The sequence below is a fragment of the Oreochromis niloticus genome, linkage group LG5 (genome assembly GCF_001858045.2).
Source record: "Oreochromis niloticus isolate F11D_XX linkage group LG5, O_niloticus_UMD_NMBU, whole genome shotgun sequence".
Classification (NCBI taxonomy): domain Eukaryota; kingdom Metazoa; phylum Chordata; class Actinopteri; order Cichliformes; family Cichlidae; genus Oreochromis; species Oreochromis niloticus.
Genome location: NC_031970.2, coordinates 5410813 through 5438658, shown reverse-complemented (window position 1 = coordinate 5438658; position 27846 = coordinate 5410813). Strand labels below are relative to the sequence as shown.

At 40.6% G+C, this 27846-nt stretch overlaps 1 protein-coding gene across 5 annotated transcripts in view; it reads right to left on the bottom strand.

The window, feature by feature from the left end:
• itga7 (integrin, alpha 7) overlaps positions 1-19082 on the bottom strand; it is a 37659-nt gene extending 18577 nt beyond the window's left edge. For 3 of the 5 annotated variants that reach the window (XR_266728.3, XM_005456409.3, XM_005456410.3), the window contains exons 1-5: positions 18570-19082; positions 3895-4022; positions 3339-3418; positions 2849-3104; positions 2067-2198 (exon numbers count right to left, since the gene is read on the bottom strand). Coding sequence is in view for 3 of the 5 variants with exons in the window: in XM_005456409.3 (XP_005456466.1) it covers positions 2067-2198; positions 2849-3104; positions 3339-3418; positions 3895-4022; positions 18570-18787 (814 nt within the window). In the remaining 2 variants the exon portion in view is untranslated. Of the gene's footprint in view, positions 1-1360; positions 1469-2066; positions 2199-2848; positions 3105-3338; positions 3419-3894; positions 4023-18569 lie in introns of all 5 variants that reach the window. The other 2 variants (XR_002062243.2, XM_005456411.3) reach the window with 1 other exon arrangement.
• Between the last annotated feature and the right edge of the window lie 8764 nt (positions 19083-27846).

Sequence of the window (27846 nt, the reverse complement as noted above, 5' to 3'; positions counted from 1 at the left end):
TCCACAGACTTATCACATCACAACACTCTCATTAAGAATCTGATAGATTACAATCAAGTATCTCATTAAATTAATATGTAAAGGACAGTTTTAGTTTTTAATCTTTCAGCTGCTGCCCCAGTGGTATTCAACCCTCTGAGCCTTTCAAACTTAGTCTACATGCAAATTAAGTCAAAAAGTAAAAACAGGCACCCTATTTTAGGTTCATATGTTAATGCTTATAAAATATTAAAATTGTTGTAAAAGTTTTTGCAGCCAACAGGAAAAAAGTTTAAAGTTACATCTAAGAATCAATATTTATTACTGAAACTCATCAAAGACTTTAGAGCCTATTAAAAAACTTTAGAAACAGAGGATTAAGGGATCTTCAAGAACTGGTAACCCTCTTTTCAAGAGAACTGACAGGTCTATAGGCAGTGATTTTGCACCTATTGATCTCTAATCTGGAACCGCTTCACAGCATAAATTACCATTTTGATATACCCCAGTGAGAAGTGAACCACCTTTGTTGTACAAACAACAACCCCGAAGCATCCGGGATAAGCAGACGTCTTCGTAGTACAGGCCTCTTGCCATTATATTTGAAATGCTGTACAGACATTTGTGATAACCAGAGTTACTTTTCCTCTTGCACCGCTGTGACACTGGTATTTTTGCTTTTGAATAGAACTTAATGAAACTTAATTGCTAGCCATTCATATTGATGCCAAAAACTCCATCAGCCTTCAGGCCATCATCCAAATTTCAGTAGTCAGTAATGAAATACATACCACACATAACAAGTATATATAATATTCTCATCCACCTCACTTGCACTTGGGTTCAATGCTTGTTAGCAAAAGTTAGCGTATTAACGTGTTAAAAAAAATTAGCACTGATTGTAAATATGTTAGCATGTTGATGAAGTGACTCGGTATAGCCTCGCACAGCTGTGGACTCGTCTTTTATATTAGTTAAATCATTTAAAACAATTCGGTTTAGTATAACTGCAACTACTTAGAGTGAAACCACCACCAAGATACCCTGGAAAGCTTCATCCAGACACATGCAAACTAACAAAAGAGATCGACAGACAGAACAGACAAACACCTCCCGCTACCCAAAGAGAAGGCCATCTCTTCTGCAACTATATAACTGTGCCAAAACTTAAATGAAATTAAATTAAAAAAATTAAATAAAAATGGGAGTATAACTTTGGATGGCTGTCTCTTTTTAACATAGATTACACACTAAAATCTATATAGACAGACAGACTGTGTAACTGATCAGAAAGGATTAAGACAAAGACGGAGAAAAACAAGATACTATTTCCACTACAAGCCCAGTCCGGTCCAAACGACAGCACCTCAAGCCTACAAACCTAGGTAGCTATTATGAGCTACATCCTCAAACGATGTGGGCCGCCTTGATGGTTCCAGAGTTTTGTACAGCAGCGCATCTTCAACGGGGCTAGCCATGAACAAGAGCCCTATGGCCCAAAACAGGAGGAGAAAACAGAAAGAAGCAGAAAGAGGAGCGTGGGGAGGGCGTGATGGAATGGTGAAATGGTGGTGGGGGTGGAAAGAGAGAAAAAAGGGGAGAGGGAGGTGCAGGTGAGAGGTTGTGATTGATTGCTTTCTTTGTGGTGCTACAGTGGTTTGTCCTGCAAAACCACTGGGTACTTGGTGGAGAGATGACGCGTCAGGCTCAGACTGTACACCACTGACATGAGGATAATATCAAGTTTTTCCCCTTGTTTTCCCAAGAAAGTGAGCAAGTAGCAACATGAGGACTGATCCTGTCAGGCCACACGTCCACCCACGGTCAAACAAAGGCTGGAAAAATGAGGTGGAGTCCTGTTCAGGGCTTTATGAGTCATTGCTGAGCTAAAAGTCATGTCCAGGAATGGCAGGAACACTACAAGATTTTCTTCAACCAATCAGAGGCAGTTTTGTTGCTACTGTTGCTAATTCCTTTGGTTGAGTCAGCCATGTTGGGGTACAGTCTAAGTCCTGGTGTCATCCTCCCCCGGCCCTCTCTATCTCTCCTGTGCGCAGGCAGCAGTGAGCAGGGAGGGCAAATCCTACCCAGGTAACTGTGGTAGGGCACAGGGATGAGCTGGGCATTAAGTTGTTTTTCATCTGCCACCTCGTAAGGTCCGTCGTCATAGATACCGAGGTCAAGCAGAGTCTGGTTTAGGAGCTGAACACGCATCTCGCCTGGAAAGGAAATAGGTGAGGGCACAGCACGGTGACAAACACACATTTGCACATTATCTTAAACAACAGGGACAAGGTCATAGATACACATGCACACATGTTGCTTCCCAAATCCAGCATATGAGCTGACAGAATTTAGACATTTTAGAACAGGCGTTGTGTAAATTCAGCTTTTATTCCACAAAGCAGCCTTTTTATTAAAATATGAATCATCCAGAAACTGATGTTTGCATCCAATATATCTTAGACCATTTATATTAAATGGATTAAGCTGTGCTGCATAATTTCTGTGTTCAATCAATAGATTGGCCTATAAATTAATTGGATTGTCCTGTTAGTAGTACTTATTTAATTAGACAGCTTCATTGCATTGCTTTTCTTCTCTAGCATGCATTAGTTGCAACAGGAGTTTCTTCTCATATTTCTTTTACATTTGTGGTAAATCGTCTTTGCACTGTAATAGAACAACACTCAAGAAGGCATAAGAGAAGGAATCAGTAGATACTAAAGACAAAAAAAAACACTGCCAGTTCCTTCTGCTTAGCATTCATCTTTCAATCCCACATCACACTACACAGGTTCTCCTCTTGTTTTCCAATTAGTAAAACATAAAACTCTAAATAAAGGCTTCTATCAGTCGGTCACATTACCTTTCCAGTTATATGTTCCCGGAGCACCGAACAGAATGAAGTTGTTGTCTGGGGTGAAACTGACAGACAGGCCCTGCTGACAGAAACCAAACTGCTCGTGTCCCTGTGGCCGACCCTCGCAAAACTTCCATTCCCCTCCATCCAGGTCATCTCGATTAGTCAGGTCCTCACTCAGGACATAGCAACGTCCAATGGGATCCCGAGTCTCTGACGACTGGTTTACACGTTGCCTCAGTTCGTATAGATGAGCGCAGGTCTGGTGGGGGGAAAAAACACATTAAGGTTTCCAGGATATCAGTTAGCCTTTGATTTTTGTTAAAGAATATGATACTATGCAACAGTGTAATGACCAAATTAGTCTTAAAGTCTTCATCATTATAAACGACAACTTGGCAGATGAACCAAAGCTGGAAATGCACAATGTCTGCTCTCATATCTCTTGATCATCAGCACAACATGAATTTACCAAATTTGGACATTTGGTACTCACCACAACCTTCCCTCCAATGCCCTGACTCTTGACTGTAACTCCCAGCCACTGGTTGTCCTTGCTCTCTCTGTCCCGCCTCACTGAAAGAGAACACAGAGTGAGCTGTCAGTCATGATGACTTCCATATTGTAAGCCAGGAACATTATGGTTACAAGCAAACAAAACTTTGTTATTTATTGAGTTATTCGATTATATTTCACTTCTCACTTCACAGAAAAATGAAGCAGGTATCTTTATAAATATGATACAGTAACAGCATATATTTCCATGATGCTTGTCAGAGAAACCATTAATGTTCTGCCTGGAATAATGTAGTTTATTTTGAGAACATGTTTAATCAAATAAAGATAATTCTCTTTGTTCGACAGACTTTCAGGTGTTATTTAGATTTCTTAAAGCCCAAGTTGGTGTGTTTAAAGTCTTGTCTTTGGTTGAAGTGTTTAATTTCACATCACAGAGAACAAAGTTAAACACCACGAATAAAAGTTGCGTCATAGTTTTGCTGATGAATTGACAAATTAACCAACAAGTTGTTTCAGCTGCACTTTAAACCCACCGTCTCCATCGATATCAACCCTCTCACAGTCGTACTCCTCTGGTGTGATCGGACACCTGAACAGGGCTCCTGGTCGACTCCCCGTCAACTTACCCAGCCCTGCCGCCCTTGGAGCTCCCACCAGTATCCTAAATAAAGGAAAATGAAAGGAAAGTTAATTGTAAAACCTGGTGTCAAACGTTGATAGTGCATAATACAAATTAAGGTTTCCTCAAAGATGTTCTTCACCTTAAGTTGCCATTAGTGTAAAGTACAATTACCTGCAGTTCTATTGTATGTAGCCTCGCTACATACAATAGAGTATGTTATGTTGCCTGAAATATATTTATTACAGCTCTGAGAAATCTATATCTAGTGCACCTTGTTTGCACTCATATCCAACAGCTATTATCAGTTGTCCCTAAATAACAAGGCCAGGAAAAGTTTTATTCTCAGTGAGGTGGTTGCTGATATTTTAGGGCCAGTGTCACGGCCCTCTGCCTTATTAGGAGTGGCTGATTCAGGCCAGGATGCTATTTAAAAACCGAATGTTCACATTCCACCCAACACTGTCAGTCATGGCATATGCATGGAAGCGAGACATGGGGAAACACAGAAGACAGAGCAAAAACTAAAGAGCAGAACAGCAAGACAGAAAAACAGATAGAGAGGTCTACCCTGCACTGACACCGAACTGTGCCTACAGGTCTAATTATGACAGTGATGTTAGCAATGTCAGTGCTACGCTCAGCTGTGCAAATACACCCTGTGCAAAATGCTCCAGCCAACAACTCTCCTCTTATCTACTCCATAACTATCTACTGTTATGTGCGCACTTAAATTAGAGCTATCACTGTGTGAGGGAAGACTTTAAATAGAGTGTAACAAGTTAGAAGCTTAGCATGGATCAGGCAAGAGTAACTCTAACCTGGTGTCTCAGTGTTTACAAAGAGGCAGCTATAACAACAATGCTAGGTGCAGAGAAACTCCTCTTTACTGGATAGTTCAGATCAAAAGATGCTCGACAGCATACACTGCGTACATTTTACTGTACTGCATCCACTCTGCTCCTGGTAAAATAATTGGATCAAAGGTGCATCATTTCCAACCTTATCCAGCTTTATCTGTAACATGCAGCATCAGGCACACAAGCAAGACTTTATTACATTACTGGAATAACACAAAGCTTGCTTAATTCCATTTATTTTTTTATTTGCTGAGTTTTATGAAGTTTTAAGCCTTAATTATACTTTTTGCGTCAGTGAGTCTGATGAGGACCAAGTGACATAAATTTCGTCATCGGTCAGAGAGCATGGAGGTCTATGCAGATGTCCATGTGCTTGCCAATGTTTTATGACAATGTGGACCGGTTACCCAAGACTTATTATTAGAATGCACCACCTGCACATCCTCTCCAGGTGGACTTCAAAGAAGTATAACAGGAATGACCTCTTGGTTTTTCCTTTTTTGTCTTCTGTGGACACAAACTGTCTGCCCATAGAGGAGCAGCATGGACTTCTGACAGTTAATCCAGATTTAAATTCTGCTCTGCTGAATTATTATTTGTGATCCCAGAGGAACTGAGGATGCATTCATGTCACTAAATTGCTAACAGCAAAAAAGCTAAGGGTTATTTTGTAACTGTAACATGTAAACATGTACTCTATCAACAGAATTTAGATAATGTACCAAGTAAACATCAGTACCTGCAGGTATTTTACAGTACATGACTAATTAACTAATAATAGCACGGTGACATACTAACTGCAGGCTAATAACAAGTTGTTGCATGTGCCAGTTGTGACTTTGGCTCGATACTCAGACAGGATGTTCCTGTCACAAAAATCTGTACTAGCAGGCAAACACTAGCAATTAAAGTAAATCAACTGCTGGATAACATAAAATGCTATATTATTTAAATATCATTTCACCTAAAAGGAAAAGCGATATGATCAAATTAGAAACGAGTCTTCTGCAGAGCTTTCATGGTCTGCATTCTCCACAGCACAGTACTCAACCCGCAACTATCAGTTACATCCATAGTTTGTTTCTTTTAACAATATTTATTTCTAATAGGTGAACAACAATATAACATCAGGAAGAAAGCGGCTGAGGAAACTACAGCTTTTGTAGTGTAGAAGTGAAGGTATGGACAATACTTTTATTTTTTATTGAAGAAAAGCACAAGCTTGCATAGGTAATATGCAAACAACATCCAACTATACACTACTTTTAACAGGACGTTGTTTTTTTTTTTTTGCTTGTTTGTTGTTGTTGTTTTTGGCAAGCATCCATAAAGAGAGCACGCTAACATGAAGCTAGTGAGGAAGAACCCAGAGTGATGTTGAAGCTGAGTGTATGCTGACCTGAGTCCAGCAGCCGGAGCCTGATCTTCATCAGGTAACAAAGGCAGTGATGAAGAGTCAGGTTGAAGCATAGCCTCTGTTTTTAGAGTAAAATTGATGGCAAATGCTGTGAAATGCACTTTGGGATGGTTTCCAGCTTTGCTGCTGGCTTTGAGTTCATACTCAAACACTAACAAGCAGCTGCTGCATAGGTGCTCATTAGGACAGGAATTTGTGCAAGTGTGTGAAACTGCAGCCTTAACTTTATCTTTTAAAAGATAAAAGTAACTATATGAATAGGCCATGTTAGGTAATGCAAAAGTAATATAATATGTAGTGTTACATAACACAATGCAATAATAGAAGTATTCTGGCTGAGCAAAAACACACATCAGAACCAAAATGTTCAAAATGTTGATCTTAAAATATAAAACACTGTAAAGTAAAATTAGAGTAGCAAAAGCAATAATTAAGCAGGCACACTCTATTTAAACTGATATATTTAATAATGCATTAGCCTGTGTTGTTGTCATTGTGGAAATTTTAGGTAACCTACTTTAATAATCCTACTCTGAACTGTCACCTTCTTGTGTTGGAGTAAAATGGTTTCCCCTTTAAATGTGATGTATAAGAACTAAGTAGACTCAAATGGCAATACTTATGTACAAGTACCTCACAATTTGTATTTTACTACAGTCTACTCACATAAACTACCACTGACACATCCCAGACTGCCAGACAGCTTAACTTTCTATTTTCTGCTCCTGTCGTCTCTTTCCTGACAAGTACTTCTGGTGAGGTGCAGCTGTGCATGCCTCAGGAGTGATTCCCCTCACCTTAACAACCAGAAACTAAAACAGCCACAGAGCGCAAACATGTGAAATGATGTTTCACATCACCAGTGACACACATGCAAGAAAAACAAAATCACCAAGTGATGTTAAGCCGATGCAAATACATGTATAACAAAGAGGAATAACGTATCACTAAGAAAAAAAACCCAAACTGATAAGATCCGATCCCTCTCACAGCGCTACATTCCAGGAGGCTCTGGTTTATGTTTAGGAGTTAAGGTGATACCTCACTTCCCCCCACATGCTCAGATACACGGGCAGGTGTGAGGATGTGAAGCTGGAAGCTCTGATTATCTCTTATATCATTATTATTTGTAAAAAAGACATTGACGGTTCCCAAGACTTTTTTCCTTCAACTGGAAAGCTGTGCAAGGCAGAAGGAATTATTTCTGCAGAAATGATCTCATAACCTCTTATGTCTCATAAATATAAGATGAAACAAGTCAGAAAAAAAGTTTATATGCCCTAAAAGGTTTATTTATTTAAGTCAAATGGCTGAAGCCTCAAGTTAGAAAACTGTCTACATTAACATTTTTGCAACATTGTCTTCATTACTTACATGACATTTGTTTGGAACGACACCTTTGATCGCCAAAATTGAATTGAATTCTGAAGACACATGTAACAAATTTGGCACGGATAAATCTTGTTGGCTGACTTCAGCTTTCATTTACTGGTCCTTTACTCTGCTTCTAACTCATATCATTGTTTAGGATGGACTCAGACTAATCGTGAGCTTCACTGCCAAGCTCATTCTCTCAGTAAACCCACATTTGGTATGGTGTGTGCATGTGTGCCTTTGTGCTTGTGTGTGTGGAGGTGTGTGCATGTGTGCCTTTGTGCTTGTGTGTGTGGAGGTGTGTGCATGTGTGCCTTTGTGCTTGTGTGTGTGGAGGTGTGTGCATGTGTGCCTTTGTGCTTGTGTGTGTGGAGGTGTGTTGTTGCTGACCCTGGGGGAGATATCAGGGTTTTGATGTGATGGTGACGATCTAGTAGAAAACTCACATGAACTCGGGCCCTGCAGATTCAGCACCAGCATGCATGTGTGTGTATTACATTGCCATGTTGAACACATAGATTAGATAAGGCACCTGGGTTCTGTCTACATCAGGAGACAGAAAAGACAGAAGCCCCCACCTGTTTATAGCCTCATATAAAGTTTTACTTGAGGATAGCTTTGCTACATGCTAGTGATTTTCATACTGGTGGGGGACAAACCACTGCAGGTGGAGAAGGAGGGGAAAGCATGAAGCAAAAATAAGTTGAATGAGTTTCATTTTCTTGGTAAAAATAAACAGACAAGAATTTTCTGATATTATTCTGCTGACTGTTACTTAACACAAACTCAGGTTGGCCCCTGTTTTTTTATTGGTTGATTAAAAAATGCGGGATATGGTTTTTCTTTGGCTTTTGAAGTGTGGCATGTCAGAAAGGTTTGGAGAACCACTAAGCTTTAACAACACATATGCGGTGTTAACTTACAGATATTAAGTAGAAGACTTTTAGGTTGTTTGTTAGCTGTGTGCATCCAAATGCATCTATTATTTGCTGACATACTTCAATTGGAACAAAGCTGTGCTTCTAGTCAGACCGACATGGTTACACCTGCAGGTATGGCACAAGTACAAAAGCTGCATTATTGTGAGGTCTTTATCTTACAATATAAAGCGGCTTGAGGCGACTGTTGTTGTCATTTGGTGCTAGAAAATAGGAACATCTCCCATCACACATATAAAATCCTGAACTGATGATCGAGAAGGGCATGAAAACAAGCCGTCAGTCATTTTTTAATCAAGTAATTACAGTGAAGAGAATGACAGATTGCCCATTACAGAAAGCAGGAGGAGGGGCGACTTCAGAGGGCTGTATGTAAATTATTGTGTCCTTCGCACTTAAGAATTTAGAGTATGTACAGAAAAAAAAATGAAAAAATGTTGTCAACAAAACAAAATACCAATGCACAGTTATTACAGTTCCATGCCTAAACCAATTAAATGTCCACACCTCTGCTCTGATTTGTGATTTACAGCCACTCCACGGCCATCATCCCCTTTTTCACTCGCTGATCATCACGAAAACAACACAGACACTCATTATGCTGCGCTCATGTGTTCGCTGAGGGGAGCATGTGCAGTGACCCCAACACTCTCTCCACTATCCCATCCACCCATCCCCCATCCAGGTTGGGTGTCCACACACACGGTCTCTTCCTCCCTCACTCCTCCCCCACTTTCAGGAGTCACATCTCTCTGTTTAGCCTCCCATACAGCAGCCAGTGAGACCAGCAGGGAACCAGGACAACAATGTGATCAAGTTGGAAGAAATGCATCGCATATGTAGCCAATTTGGACCAATAATCCTGCAGTAAATAACAAAGAAAGAGCACAAAAATGGTATTATATATACAGCAGGGTTGGCCTAACCCACAGACTTGGTCCCCACGCGCTTGCAGCTTATTAAATTGTTTATACCAATTTTGGTAGTGTCCATCTTCCCTCTTGAAGGATCACATGTTCCTCTGTGGCTTGGCGAAAAAATTCCCCGAACCCTTACAATGAAATTCATATGCTCATAAATTAACTAGTACTCGTGCTAAAAACACGGGTGCCTTTTCTTTGTTGTGAAAGAAATACTTGGGATGGAAAGTGTTGACATGGCAATAGCAAAGTGCCATTCTGTAAACAAACCAATACAGCTGTGAAGAAGATGCAAACATCTGCAGGGAGCTGAATTCAAAGCCCTGCGTTGTTTGCTTAGAAAGAGAAAGCACTGGCACTTTTCACGCTTGTAAATTTAATCATTTTAAAGAGCAACAGCAGATACTTTTATTTCAAGCCCAACCCTTTTCTCTGAATGTTTCAGCCATGGGCTTTAATAGCATAATCACATTTGTGAAATGACTCAAATATACTGCAAATATTTGCAGTGTTTTGTTTCATTGCATTATTGCTAGTGCTTCTGAATCTGTGTGCTCACACCCTCAAACATCTTTCCACAACAGACCAGCGTGAGATTGCTGCTCTATAGACAGAAGCTATAAAAGATCAGCATGGGGCCCAGAGGCTTTTTAGACCTTCTGTTGTTATCTTGGAGTAAGACTGTGACCTCTGACCTGGAAATACACAGACTCACGCATCACACTTGTATACACATTCACAAAATACATGCTATTGTGTGTATAAATGGCTCAAAAATGTATTAATACTCATGCAGCTAGTCAGATTGTGAATTACAGACCTACACACAGGCTGTCGAACAGTGTCGACCAAGGTGACGACTCTCGTGAACCTTGAGCCAAATGGCACTTTTTGGAAAATGCCATGTGTAAACACCTGACTCCAGTTTCTTGCTGATGAGAAAACAACAGCTGAGAGCGAGGTGACCGAGTTGTGAATCACCCCGTTTTAACATTTCCAGTATGGGCAGACGAGCACAGAGTCGGGCACTACTCAATAATTTGCAAAAAAAAGAGAGACAGAAACAGCTGCCAGTTCCTGCAACTCTCCTCCGGGATATTGTGGTTCACTGCCCACGGATGTGACTCAACTTCCTGCCTGTATGTGAACATCACAATCGTGGTGCATTAATGTAAAAAAAAAAAAAGATTTAGTTTTTTTAGCGGACTCTCAGTAAGAAGAGGCAAAAATGGTACTTGAAGTACTTGGTAACCCCATCCTCACTGCACATGCATTTTTAACAACCCCCAAACTCACCACCTGCCCCACTGATCAATGAATGAAGAGCCATTTCGGGGCATAGATGGGTAAATAATGGCCCTCGAGTATTATACCATCCCTTGTCTGTTCCTTTTATATTCTCATTTTGTCCCCCATCCCTGCCATTAGCTGGTCATACATGTATTGATCCGTCTCTATACTTATCTATTAGGGTTCTCAAATTCCACTGCTAATTTTAAGTGTCTTATTTATTTCCCATTGTCATTGTTTTTCTTTTAATTCTTTAATGAACTGCAGTTTCTTGGTAGTTTGGTGCATAAGCTGTCTGGGCTCTCTGGAAACTCTAATCTACAGAATATAGTGAGCCAAAAGCAGGTAAACAGTCATGTCAATGACAATGTCCCAGAAAAGCTTGTCATCACATAGTAGGAACCCCATTAGTTACATGTGTTACATTTATTCATATATGTAACAGCTAGTATTTATGTTGAAACGTGTTTAATTTTAGTGACGCATAAACTTTGCCAACACACTACATTTCAACTTACATAATAGTGGTGCAGTTTCAAAGCATGGTGCCTTTTTATTCTGCATTTCATTGTAAGTCAGACTCGTCAGTTCAGCTCATACCTGTTGAAATTACTGACGCAAGTGTATGTATGACACTGCAAAAATTATCTATTAAAGAACAAATAAAACATTCACTTTATATGATCATTGCCATCAAAATTGAAACCCTGAAAAATTAAATTGAAAATCTAGTTTAATAAATCCAAACAAAAAGCATCAACATCTCTCATAATTTCCTGCTCTGGTCTGGTTTGCCTGGCATGGTGTGTTTCTGGACACAGATCAGAGGCCTATCAGTTCTTAGTAGAGCTGCTATCTAGGTGATTTATTAAACTGCTTCTTTATCAGTCACACACACACACACACACACACACACACACACACACACACACACACACACACACACACACACATTTAATCAAAGGGAAGGCATGCAATGATTTATTCATCCCTGCAGGTCCCGTTACCATCAGACTCCCGACACCTCCCCCACATTCAGATCATGCCATTTTCATAAGTGAGTGCTGGGGTCAGCTCAACGTATTGTTAAGATTTTTATCAGAAATCAAGGAAAGTAAAAGGTCAGAGTCAAAAATAACAGATCATTATTTATGCAGTTAATGCTAAAAAATGTTTAAAAATAAAAGCATATATGTGTAACCTCAAGATTTTATCTGTTCACTGTGAAATGCAGATGCAGAAACTGCAGCAGTGCCTCCATCAGATCCAAGTTGTATGTTTCAGCCTGACGCTGCAGATTGTGCATCAGCTTTCAGTATGCACGCAGTCTGCAAAGTAATATTCCTGAAAGCTCTGGACCAGGCAGTGCTGCTTCCCACTGAGCTTTTGTCCAAGCCCAGGCAGTCCAGCAGAGGAACAGAGGAATGCTAAATAGACGGAGAGTGATTGGGAGGCAGAAAAAGGGCATTAATCGAGTATATGTGCACAAGAGACTGTAAAGCTCGTGCTGCATAGCCGTTGCTTTTTCTGATCCCTCATATAAATAAGCACTGCAACAGTTCTTACATTTATGAGGCTTTCACATGAATGGCCTCTGGGAGATTTAGTGAGAAAGTTACTGTGGGATCAACTTAAAGGGGGGAAAGAGAGAGCGGGAAAAAAAATCATGAATTGAATTAGGGAGGGGAAAGGGGGGACGCTTCATTCTAAACTCTTAAGCCAGGGTGAAAAAGCAGCTTTTATCTGCCTGTTGTAATGTAAATGAGCACCCATAAATTCTTCTTTGTATAATAAATGTGTGAAGAAGTTCTGCTGGGTCCTGTTTAAAAACACTTATAGATATATATATATATATATGTGTGTGTGTGTTATACGTATGAAACAGCACAAGAAGGGATGGAGAATACTGTGAATGATTCATAATCAGGAGTATTGTCCAAAATGTGGAAGACTGATCTTGGCTGTTGAGCTAAATTTGAGGGACTGCCAAACAATTTTCAGCTAGTAGGAGAAGGACACGTCATGGACACAGGGTAGCTAACAGATATTGATCATGTGTTGCTGTTTGAATTGTTGCCTTCACTATAGAAGTTCATCATTTCTGGTAAGTGCATAAATTGGAATGTTCACTAAGGTTCTGACAAATTTCTAGTGTGCACAGTTTAACACATGGAGTACTAACAGAAGTAACAGAAATGAGGTGACAAACAGTGAAAGACTGAGAAACAATCCACCCCTAACTTGTCTTGGTTCAAGGTAACAATCTGTCAGTGGACAGCTCATTGCACCCATGAAATGGGAACTCAGTCTTTCTACACAGTGTTTATGACTTTATATAGTGGTAGGTAGCTTTTCCAGAAAACACCACTGTGACAGTGACATTGTCTCCTTGGCCATAACTTACTGTGGTTTTACAGCAAAGAGCGCACTGTGGCAGTGAGGCAGATGGCAAGATGGTCACACTGTTCTTGGTCAGATCCTCTCTCAAGCGACATCCAAACATGAAGCAGTTCAGTCGTTGCTCATTACTAAGACAGTTGGTCATGACCTTTTAGGCTCTTGTTGCCATGGTAATGCTCTAATGTATTTATTACCCTGTTGTAGATCAGTTAATGGTATCTTTAGCTTTCAGAGGTAGTTGCTTTAATTGGTTGCCTCAGTGCTGATAACCAACAACTGTCACTAGCATGCATTTCACCCATTATCACTTAAAGTCTGTGACTATATACAGTCGCTGGTCATCATGTCAATCTGAATCACTTCTTGTGTAGATGTCCCTGAACAAATATAATTACTAATCATATTTGGCTACATAAAAAAGCAAATTCCTCTGTTGAGTCATTCATTAAAGACATTGAGCAGATGTTGGCACAAGTTCCACTTTCCACTTAAATTTTTCGCTGTGACTTCAATGGCTGTGTCAGGATTCGGCGGTGTGGCAGGCAGTCACAATACTGTGATATTATATTAGGTCAGACACAGACTAGCTGTTTCCCCCAGTTTTTAGTGTTTGTGCTAATTGATCTAATCTGTTGCTGGATACATTTACTGTATAGATCTGAAATCAGAATCAGAATAATAATCCCTATGTAGCTTTTATGATGTTTTTAGAAATTATGATGTTTTCTCTTCTCCAAAGCAGAAACACAGTACATGGGGATGTTTCCCAAAATGTCAAACCCTTCTTCTTTTGCGAACTCTGTATGCCTTTGGAATTCAGCATGTGATCACCCCTATGTCCCAGTCTTCCTTAGGGTGTTAATCACGCCTCCGGTTCAAGAGGAGGATTTGTTCGGCCTCAGAAAGCATTGCTTTGGATTCATATTCAGCCAATGAAACCAAACTCCAGACACGATGTCTGTGACTATGTCAGCTACCTGTGGCCCCCCAGGCAGTGAGACAGACTGTGCCTACTCTCAGAAGCAGTACCACATGTAAACATGACCCCTACTGCAACCTGAGACTTTATTACTTTTCCTATGAAGGATTTGCAGCGCAGTCAATTGTAAGTCTACTGAATCAACTGTAGGATAAATCACAGTCTAACAGTATTGCCAATGATGTGTGGCTTTGCAGCACACACTGTATATGGATTTATTATATATATTTGGACTTTGATATAAACTGATGGAGTCTGATAATGCACAAGCAAGCTGTATAGGACCAGCAAAGACGGACTGCTGTGCCTGCACATGTGTTAAGCACTCTGGAACTGAGAAATCTGTACATTATTAATGAATTATGACAATATGCCCTTAGAGCATATTGTCTTATAGGAATAACTTTTTCTTAATTATTTTGGACAGACTTACCACAGCGTAAAGATATTTATTATTTAAATTTAGGAAAACTGGCAGTGGGGGGCTGAAGCCCAGGGAGATTCCCGTCTTCACCAGGCAATACACTATTAGCAGAAGCACTTCTCTTAGCATTAAAAATAGCAGATGTACACATAGCTCAGACTCAAATACCCATCACGTCTCATCCTCTGTCTGGCGTAAGCAGCAAAAGATGAAATTCTCTCGTTTAAGCTTTGGCCTGTGCTCAGGAAGGAAAACAAAGGTTTACAAAAGGCTCTAAACTGCGGCCTACTTTCACTTCAGCCCTGTCAACGACCTGCATGTCCTCACAGTATGTGAGTCAGTATGATAATATTGTGTCACATGGGTTGACCTTTACTGCCATACTGAAAATAAGCTGCAAGGTTTGATGCTGTAACTCTGAACAAAAAGGCAGTCATTGTGTAAGTGGTATCAACTCCAAACAGTATTGCCTTTTCTGATCTTTACTGAGCTTCCGATAAACTGCGAAACTCCAAAGCCGCTGGCGGTGAAACTCTTTCAGGGGCGACAGTATGACTACGCTGATCTGTATTAGCACTCGCATTACTTTATAGTATGATTTAATCATGAGTAAGCACAGCACAGAGCATCAAAGCAAAAATATCATTTTCTCAGTCGAATAGAGCGACATAACACACAATGACTGTGAAACATTATGGCCACAGGTGACAGTAACCCAAACCCTCATCATACAAAAAGAAAGTGAGTCAGTAGCATCTGATTACAATAAGTTTCAGGCAGACGGCTTCACGAGGGCTGGAGACTAAACTACCAAATAGGAAATGTAATAACACAGAGGGAATTATCATAAGGCTTAATGGAAATGTATTATTCAGACAGGAAGCATAACTATTGTGCTGCTTTATGAATAATACATCTCTGAAGGTGCAATAAAACCTCTAATATTTAGACTTTCCCAACAGGATACATGGAAGAATTATTTTTTCATTATGTTCCTTAAAACAACATGTCAGGATTGTCCAGCGTGTAACACACTAGATGGTTTCCATTTCCTGTTGAAAGCATTTTTATTTTAATAAACATAATTCCAAAAGTCCCATAGCCCCTAAAAACATTTTTATTTTAATGCAATTTATGATTTTACCTCAAATCTAATTAAAACTTGACTTAAAAGCATGTGAATTGACACAGAATGATTTTGTATTGGTGATCCCTGAATGCACTCTGAGAAGGATAAAAAGTATTGGTAGTACTTTATATTACAACTCCAAAGTAATATGGTAATAGTGGGGTAATAACGTGGTTTAACTAGAGAGGCGATAACCATGTCATAACATTTAATTATCACACAGTAATTAAGGTAAAAACAATGTGGAATACATTATTAATATGGGCTTATTAACACATTAATGTCACATTTTATTACAAGTTAAATCCAAACGACCACAAAGAAAATACAATTTTATTGTATTACCAAAATATCTGATTTTGACTCCTGAGCATTTGTTTCTGCAACCCATACCCATCGTTTTTAACTGCCGTGAGTTTCTGTGCATTTTTAACCTCCTAGGACCTGGCGTCCACATATGTGGACATCACATCACTACTGGCTGTAGCTCAGGTAGTAGAGTGGCTCACCTACTAATAGGAAGGTTGGTGGTTTGATCCCAGTCTGCTCCAGTCTGCATATCCAAGATACTAACCCCATGCTGCTCTCCAATGCATCCATCGGAGAATGAATGCATGTGTGAATGTTAGATAAACAGCTTAGAAAAAAAAGTGCTTGTGGGAATAGGTGAACGGACAAGTTGTTTGACCCCCCAGGACTGGCGTCCACATTTTTGGACATCACATTTTGGGTTGTCTAGACCAAAATACAAAATTTTGCTCTACAAGGGCCTGATATCCACTTACAAAGACATTATACTGCCACTGTTCTATCGAAATTTAAATATGGATCTCATTTTTGTCAAAAACTAAAATCAGGTAATTCTTTGTTTTTATATTCATCAGGTCCCAATCAGCTCAAATAGCAAAGAGAAATTAAAAATGCATGCCATGGAAGAGTTCGGGTCTTAGGAGGTTAACAGACACAGCTGTAGCTGGTGAACCAAGAGTGGCTAAAGAGTCGTCTATTTTCTTCAGGAGACGGTAAAGACTAAAAACAGAGTTAAAAGCGTTACATTTGTTAGTGTGGCCGTTATTAAAAATGTTATTTTTTTCTAAAATCGTCTCGTCGACTTACTGAAATGGCAGAATGTTCTCAGACTGCTTCTTCTCCACAAAAGTGGGCATAAATGCTGCTTTACCTTCTGACCTAATGATGTCCAATGTCCTTTTAAGCTAAACACTTTAAAAGGACATTGGTGTTCATGAAAAAATGTAGAGTAACAAAGCTGAATGTTAACAAAATTTGTAATACAATAAATTTCTTTGTGTTTAGTCAAATTGTTTTGGGCCCCATTACTCAATATTTCTAAAACCCTGGCTGGCTACACCCTGCAAAGTCATCTGCACAGACTCGAGTCCGACTGAGGATGAAATCACCATAAAGTCATCCAAACACAAAGTACTTTCCCAGCATACCGGCAGCAGCATCATTCATGCCACTCTCTTCCAGTAGATGCATCATCACATCAGCACATCAGGTCAGAGTTTTATTGACTGTCTCCTGGCTCTAACATCCCTGATGGACAGTTCTGCTGGAGTCTTACCCCTTGTTTACTCAGGACACAGCAGTCAGTGATACAATGCTGTATTCTAGTAGTTGCTTTTTAAAATAAGTCCCAGGAATGCTGCAGGACAGCATGCTGGTTTTCAGAGGGATGACATGACTGTGTCTGATGTCATTCCCTGGTCTTACCAGGCGACAGGGTGACTCCAGCCCGGGTAAACTGAGGAGCCAGCAGTTAAATATGGAGCTCCAAAACAGGAGCTTGTAGTAAGTTAATTCCCTCATCCTTTAACATTAATTTTCCTTTATACCAGACATGTGACATGAACATTGCATTTGCTATTTTGGGGCATGGAGCTAACATTGAATTTATAAATCAGTAAATTTCAGAGGGAGATATTACCTCAAACACTGCTATATTTATTTTACAGCTATAGTTCAACTGTAGGTTAAGATTTGGAATACATGTGTATTCTTCTCTGTTAGGATCTTGTAAAATACAGTGTGCTGTGACATATGTAATTATTTTAAATGCATGATTTTTTTTTACTTAACCTTCTGAATCTCACCAGATGGTGTGCACTGTGTTAATCTAAGCAGAGACTGTTTGACAAAAAGCAGCACCAAATTCATGACTAATAGAAAATACACCACCAAATCAGATGGAACAGTTCTCGTCAATATTAACCGCAAAGCTTCCAGACAGCTAAACTTAGGCAGCCTCTTATTCACGGTCCTGTCGTAAACATGTCCAGAGATTTGCACGCAGGCTTGTTGTTATCATTTATTCATGATTTGCTGGAGGATTGGAACAGGACTCGTGAGTGTTCCAGTCACACTGGAAGACTCATCAAAACAGCTGCCGGCAGATCAGAGAGCAAACACACATGAACAGCTTAACTTTGGGTTCATACGCACAACCCAACAGACTGAAGGACACTCCTCACTCTCTGCTTCATGGGACATGAGCTCCTCCAAGAGAATGACTTAAAAACACTCTTCTACCTTTTAGAGAAATCAGATCCTCACTTCTGATTCAGGAAGCTTGCACTCATCCACTCTCCTCTCAGTGCAGAAGCTGCACATAAGCATCTTTAAATTACTGCAGCAAAGCAGTGATTTGACAAATTGATGCAGCACAGAAATGCTGACTGTGTTTGCATTAGCATTTTAGATCCCTAAGAATGAACTCGTGATGAGCTTTTGTATGAGAAGCAGGTGCGCACACAAGACATCACATATTTGAACTGAGTCAGAAACACACAGGACACACAGGACACACAGGACGAGCTCAGTGCCGCATTCACACTCACCAGCTCTGAGGGTCTGGATTACGCTGCTGGTGAAGCGCAAGAGAGAAGCCAAAAAAGGTGCCAGGGTCTCCTAACTTATGCAGTGTGTGAGTAGTATCCAAGTTAAAGCCCCAGACTTCACTCAAAAGGGTCAACACACCCAAAATAAAGGTAGTCCACAGTTTAGAGGAATGAGATGAGAGGGGATGAGCGTTCCCATGTCCCACCAAGGCTGCCATAGTGGGGTGCAGGTCTTCTGGCAAAGCAAGTTCAGCTCAAGAAGAGCACAGAGGAGATTCCTTGTGTGGGTCCCAGAGAGCCAAAGGGCAGTAAGGGGAAACCCTGTGTGAAACTCCTCTGCTTCGCTCTCCTCTCTGGATGCCTGCCTTCTTTCCCTCGCTCTATTGCGCTGCCTCTCAACTCCGTTTGCTGCTGTCAGTCTGAAGAGCAGCCTGTGAAAATGCGGCTGCTACTACTATGCGTGTGTGCAAGTGTGCTTCCCTCAATGCATGTGCGCCTCCCCCTCCTCTGTGCTCAGAGGGAGACAGAGAACAAGTGCCTTGAATAGCCCGCTCACTCCTCCCCCTCCTCTCTCTCTCAGGCCTTCATCCCCTCCTCCCTCCCTCCCTCCCTCCTTTCCTCCCCTCTCTCAGCTGACATCAACACTCAAGGGACTTGTGCCAAAATACCAGGCAAGGTTGTCAGGATACTTGGAGGCCATTGAACAGAGCGAGAGAGGGTGAAAAGACAGCAGACTGTTTTATCTGTTGAGTTCACACGGTCCAAAGTGCCTCCCTCTGTGACCACCTGTTGCTGCAGGTGCATGTACATCTGAGTAACATAAAGGGGGAAATTGGGGTACAATATTGAGAGTTAAGAAGTTAATGCATACAAGAAACTCAATGTTCTTTTAGCTTTAAAGCCCCGACATCTCTGGAACGTATCTGGAGGACAAAAGGGGCAGAAATGTGGACAGTGACCCAGGAAACTTTGTTTCAGGCCTTTAGCTCTCCTGTAAAGACAGAGAGGAATAATGCATGCACTGTGACTAAGCAGTGCCAACAGGGACACAATCAGCAGCAGATACTCCCTCTAACAAAGTGGGACTACACCCACACAGATTTCTGTTTCTCTGAGGTCAAATCTGCGCGCAGCTGTCAGCGTGTCACCTCAACTGTCCACACAATAAATGTCACGCAAACAGTTGCACATTAATTACACAAACAGGTGGCATACTTGGAACAAGTTTACAGGTTTTTAGGACCTCTTTCCCTGGGGGGGGGGGGGGGGGGGGGTCTTTCAAAGTTGCCATTTTTGATGCAATATATATTTTTCATATATTCAAGTTGGCACATACAGTATACTGACGAGTGTAACTTTTTAAAAGGCTCAGTGATTGAGCTGCAATCAAATACACTAAAAGGAAAGAGGAAGAAAAACAGGCAACTCTTTCAGTTTTAAAGCTTAAATCCAGAATAAAGAAATTATAAAACAGCTCATTTTTATAATCAAGAGTTTTAGCTCATTTTGATCAAAGTCAAATATCATCCTGCTGACTAAACTAGTTGGTCAGAGTGACTTCCACTTTAAAACAAGCTTAGGATTAATGTCTGTGGTAGTGTTATCAGTGTCTACATACACCAGCTTCCAGCAGGATGAGGCTCAGTTCTTCTCATGTGACCTGTTGGCATCATGAACCAGCTTCATGAACCTGCTGTTAAACTTTCTCTGCCCCCTGCTGCCCTTATGAGGGATTTAAAAATGACCCCATATATGAGCACATTTAACATTCAAGTGAATTATTACCCTAAAAAGATGTTTATACCTGAGTTATTCTAGACATTTTTAAACATCTCCAACAACTTTTCACAGATGCTTTAATTTATTTTTTTTAAAGGAACTGTCCCATTTCTGTGGCAAGACTAATAGAAGCACAATTGTGTGAGGTCACTATTTTTTAAATAGACTTAGAATCTATTTTAACATTTGAAACTATTTCACAGTGAATCGTGGCTAACAGCATCAGAGAAGTCCTGAATCAGCCTGAGGAGACGTGCAGGCCAAGGATGAATTTGCTGTTTCAGAGATATCTGGAGAATGTTTGTAGCCCAGTTACTTAAAATATTTGTCCCTCTTCTAATCTTTATATGAATGAACAGATGGAGGCTTTCAGAGGCAAGTGCTGTTTCAGTCAATACATCCCCTCTAAATCAGAAAATAAGACATAAACGTGCCTTTTGCATGAAAACTGTCTGCCTGCCATAGATAAAAGAAACTGTGTTGGTACGACAAAGACAAATACAACAAGTATTCCTGTATAACAACTACTACTTGGTCATTATAACTTAAAGGTTACACATAGTATCTGCTTTTGATTTAATCTAATCCTGGATGAACAGTTATCTAAACCACACGCAGGATATGCTCTGTTATTGCTAGCAGCAGGATGCTAACATGCTCATGTTTACCAGGTATAACCTCGACTCTTTTCACCACAGACCACCTTCATTTTTTAGCATGACAACATTTTGTTTTTAGAATTAAATAGTAAAGTATATATTTTTGTGTGTATTTAGTCAAAAGGATCAAATACTGTAGGTGTAAAATTGTAAACTGCTCCACACCATGCAAGAAATACCTTTCATAAATTCAGAAGGTTATGTGAACAGTTGATGATGAAGTCTCCTCACTTTTGGTTCAGTTCTCTTTGCACACATGTGACAGTAACTTTGGTCATTCTTATTTGAATTAACTCTAAATTATAATCACCAGTTAAACTGGCCTGGGCCCAAACACTGTTTCATGTGCATCCACCTATAACAAAAACAACCAAACTGAACCAGTTCTATAGAGTATATTTTTAAAAAGGGACTTCCATCTTTTGTACCTCAATTGGAAATGTGCACTCATCTGTAGTGAAAAACACCAAAATATCAATAATGTTGGAAACTTGCTAGCAGTTAATTTAAAAGGAGCTGATGTGAAAAGATGGATGCAAAGCTGTCGTGGCTGTTTGTGTTTCCATTTGGAAAAGTTCGTGCACCATGGCCACAGCGAGAGCCGGCACAGGGGAGTTTGTGCTTTTGTCAGCCGGAGCTCCCACACACAGCTCACTGGTTCACTGCAGAGGCCCAGATATTATTATCTAACACCAGATCAAAAGGGTGGTTTTATAGTCAATGAAACAGTGTTCCTTCTGTCTATTATGTGAGAGATGAGCTGCTTCATTTTGAGATAAAAATACCAGAAGAACTTAGAACAGAAGGAAAAATGTGGGTGTGGGATATGGAGAAAATGCTGAAACATCTTAATGGCAGCTCGGGCGGGAGGCCAGACAAGAATGCCTTTTGACAGAACAAAGCATACTCAGAGGCTGAGATAGAAGAAAGTGGAAAAAAGAAGAAGAAAGAGACGAGGAGAAAGAAATCAGTGAAGCTGGCTGGCTGTAAAGATTATCTGCCACACTATCCACGACACTGGCATCCCCACATAAATGCTCATTAGCAGTCTGAGCCACGCTCCAAGGAGAGAGCTTATTTTAGACAGTAGACTGCAGCAGCAGTGCACACAGTCAGGGTCATTTCTCCCGTTTTAGTCCCACATTGCTTCAATGGCTGAGATTGCTGCAGTCAGCACTATTACTGTATTGATTTATGGACAGTGTAAGATGCTATAAGAGGGAGCTGGTGCTGGTTATTATGGGATTAAAACCAAGCATGCCCATTCTTGCTGTATCTGTCTGAGTGCACTTTGGGAAGGCTTTTCTCGTACTGGTGAAAACATGTAATGACACGTTTATGGATGTAAAAACTAACATTGATTCATTTTTAAAGTAAGATGTTTTATTAAGCCTTACTTTTTTTCTTCATTATATATATACATGTGCGCAGGTGTATGTGTGTGTGTGTGTGTGTACTTGTTTTCGTGACATCTGAGGACAATTTTATGATAACACACTCACAAAATGAGGACGCTCGGAAAAATGAGGACATTTTTGAGGTCCTCATTTTTCCGAGCCTTCTAAAGTGTTCTAGAGGCCCCCAACATGCTCCCAAACCAAAAATCTCGAATGTCCTGAAATATCACAATTTTATGAAAAAGTGTGTTTAAGTGTGTTTAGCGTTTTTGCTCACTTTCAGTTTCGCCGCCTACTGGCCAGTTTTGGAACAAAACACACTTTTAACACACTTTCAGTGACGTCACTCTGTGAGTCCTCATTTTGTAGGTGTGTCAGACACAATAACACATTTGACCCAGGTTATAGTGACGTCACTCTGCGAGTCCTCATTTTGTAGGTGTGTCAGACACAATAACACATTTGACCCAGGTTATACCCTTCTTGGGGCTTAAGCAAGGGTAACAACAGTTAAATCAGGCAAATCTTGACAAAAATGAAGGTCTTTAGATTCAGTTATTAGTGCCTGCACATCTTGGGGTTTTTTGTTGTTGACAAAATGTCTCAAAATATAAAGTTTCAACATTTGTGTAATTATATTACTGTTATTTAATGAGTCTTACTTCTCAAAATCAATGCACAAATTGTCTGACCTTCACTAAGCAGAATGATGTGTGTGCAGATTTTGACCCTTGAAGAGTTTATATTAATCTGCATTAATATAATTGCATCTGCAATCTGCAGTTGAACTTAGAGATTCCTGCCGCTGTCATGTGATTCAGTATGATCATCAGGCTCAGTCTCGACTCTGAATTCCAAGAGGGCAGCAGCATGTCTCCTTGTTGAATGTCTGCTTTGAATTTTGGGTTGTTTTTTTTGTTTTGGTTTTTTCTCCTCTGCTACTACCAGAAGTTGTCTGCACCACACCAGGGCCTGTGCTGCTAGCATAAACCAACTGAGCCTCAACCAGGGCCTGTGCTGTTTTCTGAGGCCATCTGCACCGCACCAGGGCCTAGCTAGACCCATAGGCACCACACCAGGGCCTTTACTGCTGTGTAATCAATTACTGTAAATGTACATGTTATCAGGAAATGATCAGACGGCAGAGGGTTTTCAGGAAACACTGTTAAATGTTCAGTTTCTATTTCATATGTTAAAACAAGATCTAGAGTGTGATAAAAGTGGTGGGTGGGTTCTTTTACATTTTGAGAGAAGCCAATTGAGTCTAATAACAGATTAAATGCCATGTTGAGGCTGTCATTTTTAGCATCTACATGGATGTTAAAATCACCCACAATAATTATTTTATCTGAGCTGAGCACTAAATCAGATAAAAAGTCTGAGAAATCAGACAGAAACTCTGTAAGGCCCAGGTGGACGATAGATGATAACAAGTAAGACTGGTTTCTGAGTTTTACAGCTGGGGTGGACGAGGCTAAGCATCAGGCTTTCAAATGAATTAAAAGTCTGTCTTGGTCTTTCGTTAATTAATAGGCTGGTGTGAAAAATTGCTGCCACACCGCCCCCTCCGCCTGTGCTTTGCGATTTCTGGTAGTTAGAATTACTCGGGGGTGTTGATTCATTTTAACTAACATAATCATCCGACTGCAACCAGGTTTCTGTAAGGCAGAGTAAATCGATTTGTTGATCAATTATTAAGTCATGTACTAACAGACTTGGAGGAGAGCGCCCTAATATTTAATAATCCACAATGTTTTACTCTTTGGTTCAGATGTGGATACTGTATTGTTCTTTCTTTTTGATTTTTTTTATGTTTAAATTGTTTTTTGCTGGTTTTTAGTTTGTTTTTGTCTGTTTGGGAGCTGACACGGTCTCAGTGGAGATGGGTTTTTGGGGGGGTAGCAGGAGGAGAGAAGCTGCAGAGAGGCGTGTAAGACTGCAACTCTGCTTCTTGGTCCCAACTCTGGATAGTCATATTTTGGGGGCTTTAATAAATTTGTCCATATTTCTAGAAATGAGAGCTGCTCCATCCAAAGTGGGATGGATGCCGTCTCTCCTAACAAGACCAGGTTTCCTCCAGAAGCTTTGCCAATTATCTATGAAGCCGACATCATTTCTGGGACAACACAGACAGCAATTTAAGGAGAAATGCAGCTAAACAGGTCACTCCTGGTCTGATTGGGGAGGGGACCAGAGAAAACTACAGAGTCAACATTGTTTTGGCAAAGTTACACACTGATTCGATATTGATTTCAGTGACCTCCGATTGGCGTAACTGGGTGTCATTACTGCCGATGTGAATTATGATTTTACTGAATTTACGTTTACCCTTATGTGGTGGCGCGAATGAGGAATAACCGGGGACGGTAACTAAGATGTTGACAACGCCACCTGGGGGAGGGAGTTACACCCCAGGAAAGATATCTCTAGCCAATGTAAGTGTTACACTGGCAACCAAAGCCCACAGACTTGTTATTAACGGCAAAGGTGAGGCAGGTGAATTTTACAAATCAAGGTTTATTAAGAAGAACTACTAAAAACATAGAATTATAAAATCAAAGAGGCACCTAAGGTAGCAGGGTTGAGACGGCAAAATAGTTAATTAAAACGACCAGACTCCCTACCACGATGCTACCCTAAAAACAATCACAACATGATAAAAGAGCAACTAAACAAAATGGTGGAGACCGGCCACTTGAGGAGGCAACCTACAGGGAGGAGTGCCCAAGGGTGCCACCAATTACTCACCCATGTGATTTCACTGCAGACCTCACTCACACTAAACGGTGCAATCTACCTATGCCCGGTGTGTACACTCGCATGCATCGGGGAGGGGATTCCACCTCACGTGCCTAGCCCCTCAACAAGCAGCCACACCTCCACTAAAGCAATAAAAGAAAGCATAAAACATTAAACAGATTAGTAAAAGATCTACATAAAACAAATACACCCCAAATTACTGTTTGTTATAAAAGCATTGCGTAACAAACAAAACAGCATATGACAAGACAGCAGTAGTATAGTGCAAGCCTGCAACAAAAGAGGGAAACAGTTGTCAAAGTCCACCCTACTATGCCACGTTATGATGAACACAAGAGTCCCACTTACCACTCTCTAAAGGGCAATACTAAACTGAGTAACTTTCCTGGAGAGATCTGCAGCGCTTAACTGCCTAATGCTCGCAGCCACCTTGGATGGACAAGACTACCAAATGACTCCTTCTGGTAGTGAAGCGCAGCTGTTTCTTATAAGCCTGCTAATTGTCAACTGGGAAGGTGTGGATGTTAGTGGTGCGTTTGTGGACATCATGTAAAATCCTACCCCAGAATCTACTTCACTACACTTAGCCAGCAGTTTTAAATTTCCTTCAATGTCGCCTGCTCTGGCCCTGGAAGACAATTAACTATGGTTGCCGGTGTCTCTAGCTTCACATGTCTGAGAACAGAATCACCAATTACCAGAGTTTGACCCCCGACGGGTGTGTCGCCGAGTGGGGAAAAACGGTTAGACACATGTATGAATTTGAGGAATGGACCCAAAATGCAGACACAAAGGAACGTGAAAGAAAATTTTAATATTAACAGAAAGCAAGCTGTTTATTAAGGCTGGTAAAATAGGCAGAACCAGCTTCCAGTTTGGATTCGGGAGACAGACACTATCTCTACTTTTAAGATTAGGCTTCAAACTTTCCTTTTTGCTAAAGCATATAGTTAGGGCAGGATCAGGTGACCCTGAATCCTCCCTTAGTTGTGCTGCAGTGAACGTAGGCTGCCGGGGATTCCCATGATGCACTGAGTTTTTTCCTTTCCAGTCACCTTTCTCACTCACTATGTGTTAATAGACCTCTCTGCACTGAATCATACTTGTTATTAATCCACAGCATGTCTTTATCCTGTCTTCCTTCTCTCACCCCAACCAATCACAGCAGATGGCCCCGCCCCTCCCTGAGCCTGGTTCTGCTGGAGGTTTCTTCCTGTTAAAAGGGAGTTTTCCTTCGCACTGTCGCCAAAGTTCTTGCTCATAGGTGGTCGTATGATTGTTGGGTTTTTCCTCTGTATCTATTATTGTGCGATCTACTGTACAATATAAAGCGCCTTGAGGCGATTGTTGTTGTGATTTGGTGCTATATAAATAAAATTGAATTTAATTGAATTAAAAGATTACAAAACAAAAGGCAGAAGTGAAGCTAAACAATAACCTAACCTGGGGACAAACCATGAAACCTGACATGGATACAAACATACCTGGAACATGGAAACGTGGCACCAAAGACAACAGATGACCTGACACTGAACAAATGAGGACAGGACTTACAGTGGCTTGCAAAAGTATTCGGCCCCCTTGAACTTTTCCACATTTTGTCACATTACTGCCACAAACATGAATCAATTTTATTGGACTCGCACATGAAAGACCAATACAAAGTGGTCTACACGTGAGAAGTGGAATGAAAATCATACATGATTCCAAACATTTTTTACAAATAAATAACTGAAAAGGGGGTGTGCGTAATTATTCAGCCCCCTGAGTCAATACTTTGTAGAACCACCTTTTGCTGAAATTGGATTCCATTAAAATTGATTCATGTTTGTGGCAGTAATGTGACAAAATGTGGAAAAGGGGGACGAATACTTTTGCAAGCCCTTGTAAGTACACAGAGAGACAATGAGGGGATGAGGAACAGCTGGGACAAATCAGACCTAACAAGACAAGGGGAAACAAAACTAGACTCACTGCATATAGGACAAGGACTTTCACAATAAAACAGACATCACAAGGGTAATCTAATAAACAAATGAACTTAGCTAACCTAAAGAACTTATAAATAAACATCGACATCCAAACAAACTAAAACTTAAAATGCTGGGTCAACAAACCCAGGAAAGTGACAGTAAAATCATTTATTATACACATTATACTTATTTTCTTAAATTGCTTATCTATTATCTGTATTTTCACTTGAGGGTCTAGGGGTACTGCTCTTCTTTTCATGACAAATTAGGACATGTTTATGATAACACACTGACAATATCAGGCCAATTTTGGCATTACTCCATCAGTGAACAGCATGCCCATGCTAACTTAAACTAGACCAGCAAGCTAACCACATGTGTATTTAAGTGTTACTTAAGAATAGGAACCAAACAAATTAACGGAACGAAATTAACTGTAACAGCAGTTTGCAAAACACTGTGACACTTCTCAAGTGTTCCTACCTCAAATACAGCGAGTGTTGCTGTGTTTTGTTGTTAAATGGACGAGGAGAGCCCGTGGCTGGTGAGAGGATGCGGCATTTCGTCAGTGGAGCATAGAACGACGTCTGTGATTGGACAACAAGTGAGTAACGCTGCATCTGATTGTTCGAAAGCCTCAACCAAAGAGCTGCTGGTCACGGCAAGATACAAACTCGCCGGAGCTCTGAGTGAACTGCACATCCGGGAC